General features: G+C 39.9%; 1 protein-coding gene across 2 annotated transcripts in view; it reads right to left on the bottom strand.

Moving 5' to 3' along the window:
• Positions 1–7,917: 7,917 nt before the first annotated feature.
• Positions 7,918–18,298, bottom strand: part of WIPF1 (WAS/WASL interacting protein family member 1) — a 56,543-nt gene continuing 46,162 nt past the window's right edge. For both annotated transcript variants that reach the window (XM_017838430.1, XM_017838421.1), the window contains exons 7-9: positions 15,779–15,991; positions 14,022–14,135; positions 7,918–12,700 (exon numbers count right to left, since the gene is read on the bottom strand). In XM_017838430.1, the coding sequence (XP_017693919.1) occupies positions 12,645–12,700; positions 14,022–14,135; positions 15,779–15,991 (383 nt within the window). In that variant the 3' untranslated portion in view covers positions 7,918–12,644. The remainder of the gene's footprint in view (positions 12,701–14,021; positions 14,136–15,778; positions 15,992–18,298) is intronic.

Raw genomic sequence — 18,298 nt, 5'->3', positions numbered from 1 at the left:
GTTATTAACCAGACTGCACCACCAGAACTGCACCGTGGATAACTAAAACACTGGATTACAGAACCAGTTCTCCACTGCTTGGGAAATGTTGGGAACACAGTTTTCTGGCATCTTTCAACCTGGATAATTAGCAATAACTTAATGTTGGAATCAAGAAGTCTTTCTAATGCATATACACAGGATAGTCCTGCTTCCTAGAACAGCAAAAGACAGTATTTTCTCACTGGTTGACACTTCTCCACTCCTTCATCATTTAATCAATGCTCTGTAGACTCTTTCTTTGAGCCACGTTCTCTGGCCTTGCAAGTACCCTTGTTTTCCATGGAGCCTCTTCATGTTCCAACACCCTGGCTTTATCATAGAGTTTGCTTTCCTTTTCCCTTTAAGATCTTTGTAAACTAAGAGTAACAGTTATGAACACAAGTTCTCATGGATTTTCACCCAGCCCACAGAAGTATCAGAAAGTCCCCATGCATTAATTAAAACCCAAAATATTTGGCCTAGCAATGCCCATAGCTATAATAATGTGACTAATGCATAGGAGAGGCAAGTTTTTTTGTCCACAAGCTCCTGAGAGGACAGGTTTATACAGTCCATCAGCTCTTGATCACAGCTATCCTTCACCCCCTTGACTTTTATTCTGTTTTCACTCAAATTCGATGTTTCCATTCACTTATGTTTCACCAAAGTAGTCCATAGAATGTGTGGGAGACAATTTCTGCTTTTTGATCTAGGCAGCAGCTCAACCAATGAAAAGCAGCTGGAGCAACCATTACATGAGTTGTCCTGCTGCCCTGTGGCTTTCATCGTACTCATTTACCTGCAACAATTACACATACACAGGCTGGCCCCACACAGGAACTGCAAGAGGCTTACTCTCTCAGTGAGAACAGGTTTCACCTAATTCAGCTTCTAAGAACTGGTGGTGACCACATACAAACATATTTTTTAAAGGCATACAACTGAGCCAATTTGGACAGATTTTCAGGGAGGGTCACAAAGGTATCTTTGCACTTGATGTGAAAAGCACTTTACTGGTAAACTGCGAGCACTTGTTGCAAAACCTGAAATGCTGGAGTATTCTGAAAAAAAGCCTTCAAGAATCTACTGTAAGCATTTCTCCAGTTTGTTTCTGAAAATACTAAAAGTAACTGTTTTTCTTTTTTTTTTTCCTGGAGAGCTGGCATGCAAGTTGTAGTCAAATTGTTAGGGTATGGTGATAACTGAAAGACAACTTTGCCTTAAAATAGGAAGTGTGCCGTCAGCTTCAAAGCAGCATTATTGACTGAAAATGTGGAACATCTCACTAAATAACCTCTCAGTAGGATATTACAAAAAAGTGACTTTTCCAAGAATAGACATAAATAAGAATACAGAATATTAGCAGACAGGAAGAATGTTGGCCAATGCATCAGGATGAAATCTGCCTGGAAATTTACAGGTATAATCTCAGTGCAATTTTCAAACAGCTCTGTACCTAGTTTTCAACAGCATGGAAAAATCCAAGTATTTTACTAACACAGTAATTACAACAATGGGTAGAGAGACTAGCACTTCTTAGGTAATCTCCTTATATTCAATTACAGAAAAAAATACTTCCTCAATGCTCTTTGCCTATTGACAATGAGCCAAATTTTATATGAAAATTGGAGTTATACCCACAGACAACAATGGCCTTGTAACTCTAGTACTGGAAGAACTACTGTTCTTGTACTGCTCATTGCTTAAAATGTCAATAGATGATATAATGCACAAGGCAGGGACCCATGTTTGACCTCTGTTAAATTTTGTTAGCTGACTCCACCTAAAAATGTATGTCTAACTCTGGTTATTTAAAAATGTAGTTCAGGTTTCAGAAGATTTGTTAGTTTGTAATGTCTGTTCTCTTGTAGTTGTGTGTAAGATGTTCAGGAAGAACACAAAGTGCTTATCTATATCTAGAGGTGTCTGGTCACTTACACTGACTCACTTGGTTACTGGAAAATAAACTGTTGCTTACAATATACATATGTTTGGTGAGGTGGTTAAGCAACAAGGGAAACCTGAGGAAAATTAATCTGTAAACACAAAATAAGCCCCTGGATTTCATCTCTGGAGGGTGTTGTCAAATGGAAAGCACTTCTCCCATGAAAGAATTTTCCAGACTTTTGAGGCTTAAACACCATAAAAATATACAACATCTGAGAGCAATCCTGAGAGTGATATAACACAGAGACCTGGAAAATGCCAAGCCAGATACTGTTACCCATAAGCTTAAAGCTTGTTAACACAGAAATCACAGGGGGTGCACTGGATGTTTACATTCACCTCAGTTACCTTGGAACACTTTCGTAAAACATCTTCCTTCTCAAGAAAGCTATTTATCTGCTCATCTACAATTTCGCAGTAGGATGCCTCATTATCTACGTTGGTTATGAGAACTTAATTGGTATTTTTCATATAGTATCTTTTGTAAGACAATGTGTACGTCCAAGCTGGTTTTGAAACCGTGTTTACTGCACTGTACTCACTTCCACTTTGTTCTGTTGCTGAGACAAGGGCATGTGTTACTGGTATGTCACAGAGCTGTAGGTGCAATTATAGTCTTCAAAACACTGTATCTGCCAAAAGAAAATATATGAAGCTAGTGCAGTCAGCTTGCAGAAAGTCAAACTAATACTTCTGCAATAATTATGTATGTTCAGGTCTGTTGAAATAGATTGCTCTAGTAATCAAGCACAGTAAACATTGTGCGTGGTGAAATTCACCTCTCTAAAGCAAAAAGTAAAGAAGGAGGTTCAAATTAGATTGCACTGAATTCAGTAAAGTTCAGAATAACCCCATGTAATTTCAATACCAGAAGCTTCTTCTGAAATTGCTTTCAGGGGAGACAAAACAATGTTGAAGAGAGCTTCTAAAGGTACAACTTCCATCATTGGTGCTAGGGCATCAACATGTTACTTGGCTCAGCAAGAAGGTAAATGTGCTGAAATCAAATGCAAGTACTCAAAAATAAATTCTATAGTTAATCAGTCTGACTGGGGGAAAAAAAAGTATGAAGAAGTCACAAAAAGAAATCAGCATTTTAGCTTAGTGTTTACTAATGCTTTATCTGAAAATCATGATCAAGTCCATTTGCGTCATATGATGGTTAGAGCTGTATCTACTGAAGGTAGACACTTAAAATATTTTTTTACGTTTTCACATACTGACATGGCTAACAGTATGTGGTGAAATTATTAAGAATAGGGCACAAGAGTTACAGCTCTTCCTTGACCTAAGAAAATCTATTCATTCATTTTGACATAGGCAACGTATTACTTACATGTTCTCAGCACTCTTAGTGCTCAGTGACTGTAAGACTACTCCAATTTGGCCTGATTCCTCAACCCACCCCCCCCCAAAAACTCCAAACAAAACAACATCAACAAAAATACCCAACCCACAAAAAACCCCCAAAATTAACAAAACCAGAAGAGCTATCAGTGTTGCACACAAGTTAGCAGATGTTGCTTTGCTCAGGAAAACCACATGAAAGCAAGCTGCACTTGCTTTAATGCACTTGCTTCTGATGTGTAGCTGGCTGTAGCAGTTTATTCAGCAAGCGACTGATTAGTAAAGAAATCCCACCAAATAAGCCAATTCCTCACAAATAAACAAATAAACCACAAACCAAATTTTGTTATCACAAATCAAAAGCTTTGGAAGTACATTCAGAATATGACCGAAATCTCCATAAACCTTTTCCAGTTACTAAGTTTCCATTTGTGATCACACCATATCCCACCATTTCTCAAGCCACTATTTATTACTTACACAAATACAGTTTAAATGTTGTACAAGAAATGTATTGGTTGCAGTGTATTGTCTCCTGTAGTAGAAATGTGGTAGAAATAGTTTTTTGTTTATTTATTTCTTATTCATTTCACTACTCAACCAACCCTTTCTGCTACCGTGTCACAGGACTGTATGAACAAACCCTCTTCTTCCTGAATTCTTCTGCAGAAAGCTACCATACCTTTTCCTCGTTATGTTCTGCAATTTGCCATTTCATTTAAATTTGTGGTAAATATTTTAATCTCCTATGTATCTCAAGACTGCTTTCTATTTCTTTGACTTACAATACAAAGAAATTTCTTTCTTCTGTTAAATATTAGAGTAAATATTGGTTTTAAGACAGCAGTATTGTCAGAGTAGCTTTCTTACAGCTTTCTGTTACTTCCTCTTGGCATTTTCAATTATAAAAAAGGTATTTTGTTTTAATGCCTACCACCTTCTCCAGCTGCAGTGAAACTTTATTAGCTAAAGACTTTATTTGTTTAGGTCGAATAGCATGCTGCTTTCTGTTGATCTGAATGTAGAATCAAGTGTGTTTTCCTGTTGCACCATTTTTATGCCAATACTGGGATTTGACTTGCCTAAGAGCTGTGTAACTGCATGGAGAGTCAGGCCGGATGCTGTGCCAACAGCGTGTAGTGTTCTTAAAATGCTGAACTGTCCGTTTCCTTATCACATAATCACAGAATGGTTTGAGTTGGAAGGGGCCTAAAAGACCACCTAGTTCCAAGCCCCCAGCCATGGGCAGGGACACCTTCCCGAAGGGACGGCGCGGGGGCGGCAGCGCGGCCGGGAGCGGCACCTGGCGGCCGGCGCCGCACACGGCCGAGGGCCGGCAACCGGGAACCGAGAACCGGCAACCGGGAACCGGCAACCGGGAACCGGGAGCGGGCGGGCAGGGCAGGAGAAGGTGAGCGGCCGCACCTGGAGCAGCAAAGGTGGTTTAGGAATGAGCAGCACAAAGAGAATTCCTAGACCGGGGGTGCATCGCACCTGTTCCCACCTGCTTAATTAGCAAACAAACAAGGCTTCTCATTTTCTGGTGCATGCTTGTACTAGGATTTATATTACATTTGTTTGCAGCTAAAACATATATTTACAATTTCTCCCCTTGCTCACAAGTGCCCATATGTATAAGAGAGGGAGGAATGAAGGTTCTGGCACAGAGGGCATGGGGTAATTCTCTTACAGAACGCAGCGGGACTTTTGTTTTTAAATCAGGAGTAATCTGGACCAAACACACCAGCCCCACAGTTGCTGGGCAGCTGGATGAAGGCACAGCAGCAGTCCTGCAGGCACTGTTCAGGAGATGAAACTATATAATTAGCAGAAAGCAACAGATATCTTTATGTTTTCAAACAAAGGTTCCCAGGTTTCATAAGTAACCCAAGCTCCTTGTCAAATAGCAGAAGTGAAAGTTTCTGTTTTAAGTAGGGAGGGGAAAAAAACCCTCAACAGAAGGATTTGAGCAGTCTGCTGGTGTTGAGACAACACGGAAAGTACTGAGGGCTCTGCAGTCTCTCACAAACAGTACAAATAACATTTACAAGGTATGCTAGTTCCACTATCAACATACATATGACAGAGGCTGAGGTTTAAGTCTGGCCTTTCACCCACAGCCTTTACCTTGCTTTCTTCACAAGTGCTCTGACTGCTCCAGCTGCCTTTTGCTCTCACAGCTTGGGAGTACGCAGCGTTCAGACGCAGGGGCTCTGCTGCTCCACAGGGCACGCGAGGGCTCACCAGTAACTCTGAATTTACTAAAATTTCTGCTAGAATGGAGAAGGACAGGAATGACTCATTTTCACAGCCCTGTATACATGAATGCTTCCTTCAAGTTGGGTAACACCCAACACCCACAGACTAAACACTCATCTTTTTGTGAACACAAAAACATTTTCAGAAGGGAACTGGTTACATGCCTTATCGTGTACAGCCTTCACACAAGCTTGGAGCCAATTTTCACACACAGGTAAATGCAAAAGGTAGCCAAAGTGATCCCCTTTCGGAAGGGAGTTGGACAGTGATAAAGCCCTGCCCTGACTGCATGGAGAGATCACTGATTCCTGTTTTGGAGAAAAAAAGGATGCACAGCAACCAACAACACTTCTGTCCTCAGCCCTTCTGCCTACCTTTAACTTAGAGGTGCTTAGGTAGAGATTTCTCCTGTGTTCTAGCAAAAAAAAAAAAAAAAAAAAAAAGGGAAAAAAGAAAATAAATAACAAGAGCAGTTCGATATTGAAAATGAGAAAGGTATTTATGTAGGCTAAATCCCAGCACTCTTGAAGAAATGACTTTTTTGTTCGCTGGGGAAAAATAAGTGAAGAGCCCTACTGCAATGGAGTAGAAAGCTTGACAGTATCATATAGACGGCAGTCATGATAGACCTCTATTTTACATTTTGAATGTAGCTTTTGCAGAAGTCATATATCTTAAAGCCATAAATGTGTTTTAGGATTAAAGAAGAGATTATCTAATGTTATTATTCAGAAGAGAGATAGATGTTGGACACAAAGTAGTGTTAGCAGCAGCCACCCAATTTATTCTCTCTGTTTAATCAAATATTTTTGTGTCAGTCATCCTTTCCTCAGGATTGTTTCTGTGCCTGGACTGCTAGATAGATTAAGAGCCTGACTGCTAATGCAGCTCTTGATCTATTTCATTAATTAACCTAAATAATACATTAATTGTTGCACAGAAATGTATGGGCCAATATTTAATCCCCCAAATCAGTAATTTGCTGGGACTAATTTACTATGTTCAGTGTAAAATGGAGTCAGACTGGGTGAGAGGGCAGAAAGAAACAGCCTGTGCATAGGAGGCAGGAAGGTCATTGGAAGTTGAACCATGATCAAAGGAGTTGCATATTTTCTATGTGTGCTGTGTGCAACACATGAGCCTTCCTGCAACTGCAGGGAGCACTCAGAAATGTTTTACAGTGTAGTCTCTGAGTTTCTTTTAAATCAACAGCATTTTTTGAGTTAAATGGAGGAAGACTATATTGTGGTTATGACAAGGTCACAGCATGCTCAGTTCAGTTCCTTCTTCCTGAAGTAAAGCAAGTAATTTCTTGAAAAACAAAAAGAACCATATTTCCTTTGGAAAACAGTCCTACGACCTGATCGTCACATACCTCTGTGTTCTCGTTCAAGGCTACAGCCAACTGAGATCTGCAAACAAAGGTCTCACCCTGCTGAGCCAGCCCCTTTACAGCTCACCCTCTGCCCTCCATCATGGTTTCTCTATTTATACAGCTCAGGCACCGGGACCGCTGGGCTTCTGGGCTACATGAGTGATGGTGGCTTTCTAAGAAAATTGTCTCTGTCTCAGTCAGTCTGCAAAATGAACATATCAATAAGCAGTCCCCAGAGATGTCAAGGGATCCACCACCTGTGTAAGAGTAAGCCTGATGCTTCAGTCTTTGCAAGATAGATGCACTACAGCACAGAGCTTTTTAGCTCAGGGTTTTAAATGGCATTTCTAATTTCTGCAGAGAAGCTGCATGTGCAGCCTGAATTTGAGCCTCCTTTGGATTTTTGTATCAAAGGGCCTTTCTCTGATGAACATGGTCCAAATTATCTGAAAAGGTTAACATCCATGATCAAGAACAGGTCTCCAAAGTCAAAAGGAGGGTTCCATTTGTTTGACATTCTCTGGCAGCTTTCTGCCTAGTGAGTGGAGCCATGACGAACAAAAATCTACACTTAACTAGAGTGATTTTCCATGTCATCTCCCCATGGCAAGTGCTTAGCTTGCCTGGCCAAGAGCCAATGCCCGCAGCTCACCCAACAGCCACCCAGAAGTACAGCATCACTGACCACTGATTTTTGATTCTTTATCCTAAAGTAAACTATTTCTCCTTATCTGCAGGTGTCTAATCTTCATTGTATGCAGGACCAAAGTCCTCTGAGCATTATTGCTATGCTGCTGTGCAATGGCAGGCAGAAGGGGAGGAGAAAAGCTCAACCCAGCTCCTGCCAGGCTCACTGTTATGCTCCTGCTAAAGCCAATGTGTGCTTTTGTCAAAGAAGCAACTGTGGTTATTCTCAGTGTAACAGTCTGCACCACCAATTATAATAAAAGTAAAATTTATTTGGTATAGAACAGAAAAATAGGGAGAACAAAATCACTTACAAAATAAATGTTAAGCAAAAAAAATTCACAGAACTAGATTAATATTTTATAAAAAGCTCAAACTTTAAGCATCTGATAAAAACATGTTACTTTCTGCTCAGCCTATGTTTTATGCTTCTTTCTCTTGTGTGGCTTTGGAAGTCCAAATTTAGATGTCTTCCTCTGCATGCATTAGTTTACACTAAAGAACATTTATCACAGACAAACTGTATTTCAAAATGGCAGCATATTGAAGGGCTACTCCCTTTTGTAAGACATGCGGTTTCCATTTTTCTCTTTTAGTCTGCATACCTACCTGCTGCATACTCACTCACTGAGACCATACACATGTGCCCTGTTTCTGGCTGAGTTACTCCAACACTCCCCTTTTTGCCAATGTTCCAGGTTTACATTTTACCTGAATGGTCCAGTCACATCCATCTTACAGGCTACGAGATCCCCGTTTTCTCCCAATATACATGAAGAACCATTCCATGAACTTAACTTAATGTGCTTCTGGATAGCTTAGGTGAGAGATTCTCCTTATTTTCTGGTGAATACTGTTTGAAAGATTAAAGTTCATACAATATATGTTACACAGAGTCAATGTACCGCCATAACAAGTTGTTTGCACCTGACTGTGAGACCAGGGTGTTCACGCTATCGCAATGTGGTACTACATACATGCACATTTTATATTGTAATTTTTACTCTAGTATTGATAACAACATTCAGCCAATTGTTTTTTATTTCTTTGACCAGTCTTCTCTTTTCCAGTGTCCTGTGGCTGAGGGGCCCTCTCTAGGTCTCTCAACATTTGACATTCTGCTTGAAATAATCTCAGTTTGATCATTCAACTTCATTCTTTGCTTCCAAGGCAAAAAGTACCCCTTCTATTTCCATACTTCTGCACAGGAAATTGTTGTTACAATATATGTAAAGCGTGATAGCAGTTTTGTTCCTTCATTCTCTGTTCCAAGGCAGATCTATAAGAGTCATGTAAACAGTTGTTGCTGGAGGGAGTAACTACTGTCCAGTTTTTTAAGTGGCAATTTAAGGAACTACTTTAACAGTTCAGTCTTGCAGAAAAAAATTAATTCTTATGATTCTTCTAGTGTTGGGAAATGCTGGCTTCTAAACAGGAACTTTGCAACCTTATTTATTTCATTTACAGAAATATATGTTTCCTGAATCACAAGCTCAGTTTCCTTTAACTACTCTGAACATTAATCACTGTCACCTCTTCGCCCAGTAGTTGGTGCAGAAAATCATAACAAACATAACATACGCTTTTCTTCTAAAAACATAGAGGAAAAATTATTTTCACGTGGTATAGAAGTTATTCTCATTTTATTTACTGAGTTGAATTAAACAAAAATGAACATCCGTGGCCATTGTAACACAGTGTGAGTCTTAGTGATAATGTAAGAAGAGAGTTTGAGTAGTGAAGGTTTATAATGCAAGGCCATTGAAACAAACCCAGCAAATCTTATATGCAAGCAGTGAATCAAATTTAGTCCTGTAATAACCTATGCAACCACACTGAAGTCAGCTGGGCTGTGTGGACAGCAGCCTCAGACACTGGTTTTGTGAAAGAGTTAAATTTTCAGAGCAATACCAACAACTGACTGTGAATCTAACCAGTGCCCACATACACCTCACCTACTCACTGAGCTCCACCTGAGGTGAGCCGATTGGGCACGTAACAGCAGTGCTTGGCTCAAACACTGCAGAATGCTCCTGTCGGCACTATTTACGTGAGGACTTGGAAGAGCAATGTCTGTTCATTTTTCTAGTGAGACACAGAAAAGTTGACTAAAAAAGTCATAAGGCACCATTGATTCAATCTGTTTCGTATTATTCTTTTTTAACACTTCATAGTGAAATAAATACTTTAATACTGATCATATTGTAAATAGCTACTGATATATGAAGCAATATATTGAATGATAAAATGCTGCATTGTTCTGGAATATATCTAGGGACATTTATAGCAGAAGATATAAATGGAAAAGTTGTTGTTAGGTGAAGAAAAATGCCTCTTTCTGCAGTGTTAAGCTATTTTACATGTATGCCAAACATCCATTCTGAAGAGATTTGTAGAGTTAAAAGAATCCTAAAATGTAGGCAGGTCAGGTTTCTTGGCTTGTTAACTGAGGGCCTTTTACATAGCACATTTTAAAGTGAAACTAAAGCTAGTTTACCACTTTGGTAGTGGTCCAGATTTCTGGTCAGAAAACCTTGCTGAAAAGATCAAATATAATATATTTGAATGAAACAGAGAGTTGGCAGAACAATGGGCAGCATTTTCATTGACTTATTAAAGTAAAACATGTTGGAAGCAGGTAAGTTTCAAAAAAGGTATAGTTTCTGGAGGGTTGAGGGATTTTTTTGGCTGCATAGCTATTTGGATATTAATAAAGATTTGGCAGGTCAAGGTACTGAAAATATTATATTCTTAAATTCAAAATGTTGTCTCTTAGAAAGTTTTAAGTGCTTCAGTTTAAAAACATGAATACAATAATTTATCCTTTAAGTTATTATCCTAAAAATCTTATTTGGACTTCTATTCACATAATAATATCCCAAAGAGACAGGCACTTTGTTTAAGTGACATCCATAAAATACATATACAAATTCAATATCACGCTAGGTTTGATTCCAAGGTGCACCTGTCACATGGAGGTCCCACTAGTATCTGTTTAAGAAACTCTTACAGCCACGATCCTGCAATTAGATGTAGATACATCCCTGCGCCTGCGCATTTAATTGCAGGTTCAGGACCATAAACAGTAACTTATAATAGGTCATTAGATATAAAAATGTAAAAAACAGGTACACAATCAAACTCTATCACAGCTAAAAAGATTTTGTAAACAAACACTGGAAAGAACAAATTAAATTTGATCTGGCCAAATCCAACTCTGTCTCATCCCCTTCAATGTGTCTGTCCAGGCTGTCAGGCAGAAAGGGGATCTGCCCCTCGACACTCACAAAAAGAGCAAAAAGCCCTATGTACAGACAATGCAGTGGGGTCCAGACTCTCTGGCTAAATTCTCTAATTTTTCAAGGATTGACCTCATTCTAGCTGCAGGATGTACTTAGGATCATGTCTCCCATGCTAGTGAAACATTTTCTTAACCTACATGACTAGTTTTTATGGTTTTTAGTTTTTTTTGAGCAACACCCAGTGAAACATGGCTGCTGACACAGGCTTGGTAGGGATCCCAAGAGCACTTTGAAGAAACATACTGAGACTTAGGTGAAATTTTTCAGAGCTAACCTTCGGAGGTCCAATTAACAAAGAGCAATATTTCATTCAGCAATATTTCAAATCCAGAATTATAATCTTCCTCTAATTTCCAAAAGCATTTTACATGTGTTTAGATCCACTTGTAAAATTCAGTCATACAATTCCTCATATAAAAATGCAAAAGCCATTAAACATATTAACCACTTGTCACAATGTTAGAATACCTCACTCTCTTTTCTACTAATGTAAGCATTGCTGCTTTCTGTGGAGAATCCTGTCAGCAAAGTTTGAAAGGACAGGCTTCATGGCAAACTCAGAAGACCATATCTTCCCATTTCTCTTGAACCAGTGCAGACAGCAAATTTTGGATGCTTCCACTTGAATGCACAAACCCCAGGCCCCCTTCACTACACCAAAGGGCCTTCACATTTTTGACCTCAGCTGCTCTGCTGTAATGCAAGTCAAATACAAGCTCTCTGAGAGTTGTGACTTAAGTCCCAGGAAGCTTAATAAGTCAAAACCCATCGTTTAATTGTACCAAAGAAATAACTGGAAAGCAATCTGTGGAGCACTGGTATTAGTGATGCTTTAAAGGAGGAGCCTGCAACGACAATAATTGCTGCATTTGCACCAAGACTACTTTCTGAGGACTCTTCGCATGCAGTATCAGGCAGAGGGTATTACAGTAATCCAGGGCATGGATGACCCTGGGTTGGTCCACATCAGAGTAGGAAAGAATTTGGTCATTGGAAGCATAACACTATTAAAACTAGGAAAGAGGGATTTAAAAAAAAAATATAGATTTTATGCTGATGAATTCTTCACTTGTGCTTTTCTTTGGAAGATTCTCTGCAGATGAAAACAAGGCCAGATACACTCCACCCTTGAGGCAAGATGTGCTACGTATTGTCTAAGATTTCCGTGGCTAAGCTGAAGTGAAAAAGTTAAGGATGAACTCTTGGTCACCACGTAGTAGGTCTATGGCCTCCAGAAGCAGATGGGCCAAGTTAGGCATGCAAAAAAAGGATCCACGGGCCTCTTGGTTACGCATTTTTCCCCAGTAACTGTTTTTTTAAACATAAAATACTTCATGATTCAAATAATACAGCCACTGTACCCAAAGTGAATGAAACAGCTTTGTTCAAGCTCTATCAAATTCAAAGCCAGATCTCCCGTGGAGCTCTCCAGGGGACAGGGTTGGACACAGTGAGCACGGTGCACGTATATTGTGTATGGTCCACAAAATGCCTGCAGTATAAGCAAATAAAATTCATAGCTTTGAGCAACTACAGTTCCTAAGCCGCATCTATTACTTCTGTAATAGAGACTGAAGTTTGTTCCAGCTGACAAGCCAAAAGTGGAAATAAATCAAGACAGACAACTTTCCAATGATGTGGACAGGAGAACTGACTCGAAGGAAACTTGAAAACAGATGTTGCCCAAAGATGGGCCAGAACCCATTTCACCTTGGTATAGGCGGGAGCGGGGGGGCACCTCTTTCTTTTCGGACAGAGCCACCTAAAAGAGAAAGAAAGTTTTTTTGTGTTACTCCTTTTGGAATACTCGTTCTTTTGAAGGGGGAGTTTACATCCAAACAATTAATTCAGTAACTGGTGGAAACCTACTACTTTCCTTGCCTGGCCACTAAAAAAAAATCTTTGTTGAGTTTCTAGTTAGTTTATTAAACAACATCAGAACTTAAAACACCGTAAAATGAAGTTTTTAACTAATGTTATCCCCAAATGCCTGGAAAGCATGTATATTTCAGTCCTTTTCCTCTTTCCTAAAACATATTGATAGTTCTTGCTAGCTTAACTGATTTATGCAAACACATACCTTCTCAGTGCTATTTGCAACACATGCAAATTTCAATGAAAAGTGGCAAGCTCTAAACACAATAACATTTCAAAGCTCTTAATGTTTTTCCCTATATGAAGATTTTCATTGCAAACTCATGAAAGAAAACACAAAAAAATGCATATGTTACTTTGCCTCTCTTTGTGGAGTAATAAAAATGGGATGAAAGCTAACAGGCCATAGTGAAGGGTCAGAGACTAAGAGGAATTTCTGCTTCAAACCAAAACCTCATAATTTGGAAACAAGAGAGAAATATCTGAGTGTACAGATGATTCCAGGATAACTATGGGCCACCAATGTCATTGGTTGCGAAAGAAGTAAATTGATCCTTGGGTATATCAGGCAAAATACCACTAATGAAGACAGGAAACATTTGTGCTGCTGTAGAAGACGTATTTGAAACCTGAACTGAAACAGCATGTCATTCTGATTGGAAAAGACAAAATCAAACTGAAATATATACATAAGCAGCCCTGATAATCAAAGAACATAGATGGGAAGAGAAGTATAGTACATCCAGATTTAATCAGCCCAGTAAAACAAAAACAGAGAGGAGGATATGACTGTTGTCTTGAAAAATATTAGGGGCTTAACACACAAGAAGGGAGGAAAACTAAACTCAGGGATGATGCTGACACAAGAATAAATGAGTTGTGCATAAATTTAGATAGGAAATGAGGAGGAAGTCCTAGGGGATTTTGTGGTTCTGGCTGCCTATAGCAGAAGGGCTGACTATAATGGCAGGGCTGGTCGCTTACAGTACATGTTTCAACTGAGAAGACAAACAATTCTCCCCTCAAATACAAGTTTAAGAGGGTTTGTGCCTGCAAACCTGCATTTAGCTTTTCCTGTGTGGTGAGGAAGGGTGACCAGCTTGTTAGTCTGAGAAGTCTTGAAACCTCAGAATCCAGTCTATTTCCCATCCGCATTGTTTTTAGGATAATACATTGAAATTCCAACAGCAGAGATGAAATAAACTTACCTCTACTTTCATTTCTTGCTAGTTTACTGGGATAACTTCTGTTCATGGGCACATATGGCTCTGGAGGTGGCAAATCAGATAGAGGATGAAAAGAAAATCTGCTTTCCCATTCATCTGAAAAAAATCCCATGCAATTTACCCATTAGTTTTCTGACACAGCTTAGGAAAGTCAATTGACATTAATATCACGTTTAATGGATGTTTTATATTGTAAAATGCTTACATAGCTGAGTTTTGAACCAGCATTCTGTTAGCAAGTCAGAGAAGAAGATGCTTTAGGTTAGTTTGAGAATGAAAATTCTTATTTACTGTAACTGATCACTTAGACAGTTTAATGCAAAATCGCAGATCAGGAAAACTGCCATAATTCCACTAAGAAGTGAAATAAGTTTTACGCTCCCTTCCATGTATAATAGATCTGCTTTTAACATACACAGACACACACACATACATATATGTGTGCTACCAGAACTACGTAGTGTCTTCTACTTCAGAACAGTATTTTGTTGCTGGGTATAAAATTTTCTGATACTCATATCTCATTGATATACAGAGCTCAAAAACATCTCCTATAAGCAGTGTTTTTTCTTTCTTAATATTTATACTGGAAAAAGAAAATTTGGGGCCATTTTGATAAAATTTTTGACAGAGAATCCTGTATGTAACTAGCGTCAAAAGTAGAAAAATAGAGCAATTGCAATTCTCTTTAGATGACACAGGCCCTGTTGCTGTAGTTCCTGAGTCTATAGGATTCTAAGGAATAAAGCAAGCTGATAAGTTTCTTCATTGAAATAATAGGAAATGTTCAAAGAGCTCTGTTCTGAACCTGAATTTGAAGGCCTAAGGAAGAAGATGTGGGCTATCTTAAACTTTGTAACTTATTCACTTGCTTGCTCCAGGACTTTGTAACCACAACTTTCTTGCAATATTGTTATATTTTATTGCATAACGTAATGAACAGCTGAGTAAGTTTCACCTGGCATTAGTACATGTGGTTATTTGCTGGGATCCAGTTTTTCTATGTCTACTCCCAATGGTTGCAATCAGAAATCAGTGCGTAAAAGAGCTGCAGGTTGTGAACCCTGCAAATGACTTGTGTAGGAAAAAATGCATCTGTGACCCACCTGCCTTATCTGATGTGTGAAGATGTTTCAAAAGCGTGACTTACAGTTTTATTTTCTGTTTGCTTTTTTTAACCTTATAAATGTCAGAAATACCAATTTTGTCCTCCTGTAATTAGCTGAAGGAATTATCTGTTCTATGCAAATAGAAAACAATTAAAAAGAAAAGCATGATGAATCTTTAAAACACGGCAGTCTTGGACCTCATCTTTTCAATAAACACTAGCAGAAATAGATACTTGACATTTTCAGCAACATTCTGACAATCTCTTCACTCATCTGTTTTTCAGCTTTCAGTTTTGAGTCATCTAACTTGTTCTGACATCCAAAATGTCAGTGTAGCTATGGTTTGAACTCATAGTAGAGTTGAAACAACCCCCTTCGTTTTTTCAGGGTATTTTTGAAAGAGTTATTTTGGAGACTGTATTGATGACTTTGCAGTTCTGCTCTATGTGTGGCATATTTACTCGATTCTTACTTGGCAGGGTTGATTGAGATCCCAGTGATACTTCTGTTGGTCAGAAGTCAAAGGTCAGCACCAGAAACAAAGTCTCTATCCCAAACCTTTTTTGACACATTAAGGCCAAAATAGTACACCGTTTCTATCAAAGGCAAACAACTGGGAGGATGGCTTACCATCGCCTGGATCCTGGAAGCCATTTCTGACAGCCGATGAAGGTGGTGGCGGCGGCGGTGGTGCTGCCGAACCTGGCCGGTCTGGGGGAAGCGGAGGTCGGGGTCCAGCTCTTGGGCTGTCCAGCCCTGCTCGGGAAGGCAGCTGGGGAGTAGCGGGCAAAGCCCTTGAAGTGCTTCCATTCCTGCTTATGGGAGGAGGTGGTGGGAGGGGGCCTAGAGCAAGACAAGAGGCAAGCACACAAATGCTGTTAGCAGCAGGGGTTATTCTGTTGGGATGCCTGCATCCCAAGCCCTCCCACTAACAAAAGAGAGAGGAAGGGCTGTCTTAGGGCCCTTGGCCCCAAGTGGTAATGGCCTTCAGCACCCACTTCCCTGCTCTCCGGGGCTCCCTAGGGAGTTAGTGCTCATTTGAAGAGTACAGCTCAGGGGAGCAGGGTATATCTAAACATAAATACACCACAGTGTCCATATTCCCATTACTCTCAGCTACAGAGGTCTCTGTAGAAGTGCTGGTCCTTGAAGCTACTTTTAAACCACTCTAACTTAGTGCTCACAACAAGAAGAAGTTACAGCTGGAATTCAGGGTGTTGTGGAGGTCCAAGGCAAGAGAACATGTAGAAGAAGGCAACTGCTACCCTCAGAGGTTCTTTGTCCATAGGGGTGGTCCCCTCTGGGTCACAGCCTGGATCTGTGGTGGCACACAGGGGAGTTCAGCCCAGGAATGGCAGCATTAAGCTGCATCACATCAGCTCACTTATTTATAAACAAATGAGCTGCATGACAAGTTCGGTAGTTGGAGCATATCCATCTCCCTCTAAACTGGAAACAGACCTCACACATAGACTGGCATTTCCAGTGTTTGTGTATCTGTGTAACTGGCACAGTGACATGACAGGTCAAATACAAAGGCACAGCCCACGTAATACAGGACCAGGGCTATCCTGAGGGCAGGGGAAGGGTGCTGATATAAGAAAAGTAAATAAAGACAAGAAAGCGGCTGCTGCCAAGGAGAGAGGTATCCATGGTTAGGATACAAGGAGGTGAAGCAGAGGGTGTGGAGGGCTATGCGTGTTCAAAGCCTCACTACCTCTATTTAGCATAGTTGGGCAACTGACAATTATGTTCATTTTTATGGAATGCTCCCCTGTCCTGATGAAACCTATCTACAGACATGCATTTTGGAAAAGAGAGCAACAAATACTGTGTCTCCACCAACAAGCATTGAAACATCTTTCAAGAAACATGCTATACTTTGTGGATTTTCCCCCCCTTCTTATTTTATATATTACTCAAGTTTGCCTTCAGGGAATGGCTTCTAAGAATGAGAAGCATTTAGCAACTTTCAGAATAGTTTTGCTTGCTCTCTCTCTAAACCTAGCTAAACTCCATCATCTATATCGAACTACTGCAAAATAGCTGTATTTATGTTTATAAGTTATTGCTACAACTTCCTTCTACTTAATAAGCCAGCAGAAAGGTAGTGCAGGTTTGCTAAAACCACTTGCTTCAGGAAAGAGTCAACCAGGAAAGCACTAGTGGAAGCTGAGGCCATCATGGAACAAGCTCTTGGAATTGCAGACATTCTCTGCAACTTTCCATCCTCCCAGTCAATTGTGTCAGGATTTCTCTGATTTATTTACTGCAGGCTGCACTAGCATTATGCCATTCTTTGGGCTGGCAACCAGCTCCACAAAGTATGGTTTCGGGGCCAGTATTTTCTGTAGCTGCACAGCTGCGGCAGGTGCTGTGCTACTGCAGATCCAGACTAGTTCAAGGAGCTGGAAAGTAACACAGGTGGCTGTCACCAGTGGGAGCTCCCATGACATTCGTTTCTATTGTCTAGGACTGGTTTGAGATGATTTCAAACTTCTATTCCAAAGGATGAAATGAAAGGCAACTCTACTGAGCTTCACAGCATTATCTTCTGGGCAACGCTTTTCGCCTCGTGATGTTGCAGGGCCTGGCTGTGACTAAATTCTCTCATCTCAAATGGGAGAACCATCAGGTATTACAGAGCTATGATGCGCAATTCTTAAAAGTTATGAACAATAGTTGTCACAGAGGACAAAGTATATTATGAAATAACTCAAAGGAGACATTTCTACTTTCAAATTTGATATCTACATATGGTAAGTAACAATTTATTCACACTGTAACAACTGCTATTATATTTAACAACAGTTGGCTAGGTCTTTTATTAAAATAATTTGTATTTGGCTATGTTTGTGCCTCCCAACACGTAGAAGGTCAGGTTTCACAAACCTCCATTCATGAGAATGCCACCATTAACTCACTGGTTGACTCAGGAAGGCAAATGCTGTCACTCACCAGAAGCCAGGTAAAACAGCTTCTCTGCATCAAAAACTCTAATGGGGAAATCCCATTGGCAACCCTTTTCAATTACAGTAATTATAATGAAAGTTACCAAGATCTGCAAAAGTACACCTGAGTATGCTGGTGATGCACTGTGACTTTCCTTAAGCCATCCTGATGCCTATGAACCCTCTCTTCCAACTGCAG

Source organism: Lepidothrix coronata, unplaced genomic scaffold (assembly GCF_001604755.1).
Source record: "Lepidothrix coronata isolate B3197 unplaced genomic scaffold, Lepidothrix_coronata-1.0 Scaffold7, whole genome shotgun sequence".
In the NCBI taxonomy this organism is placed as follows: Eukaryota; Metazoa; Chordata; class Aves; order Passeriformes; family Pipridae; genus Lepidothrix; species Lepidothrix coronata.
The sequence above is the reverse complement of the archived record's forward strand: the minus strand, read 5'-3'. Positions and strand labels throughout refer to the sequence as shown.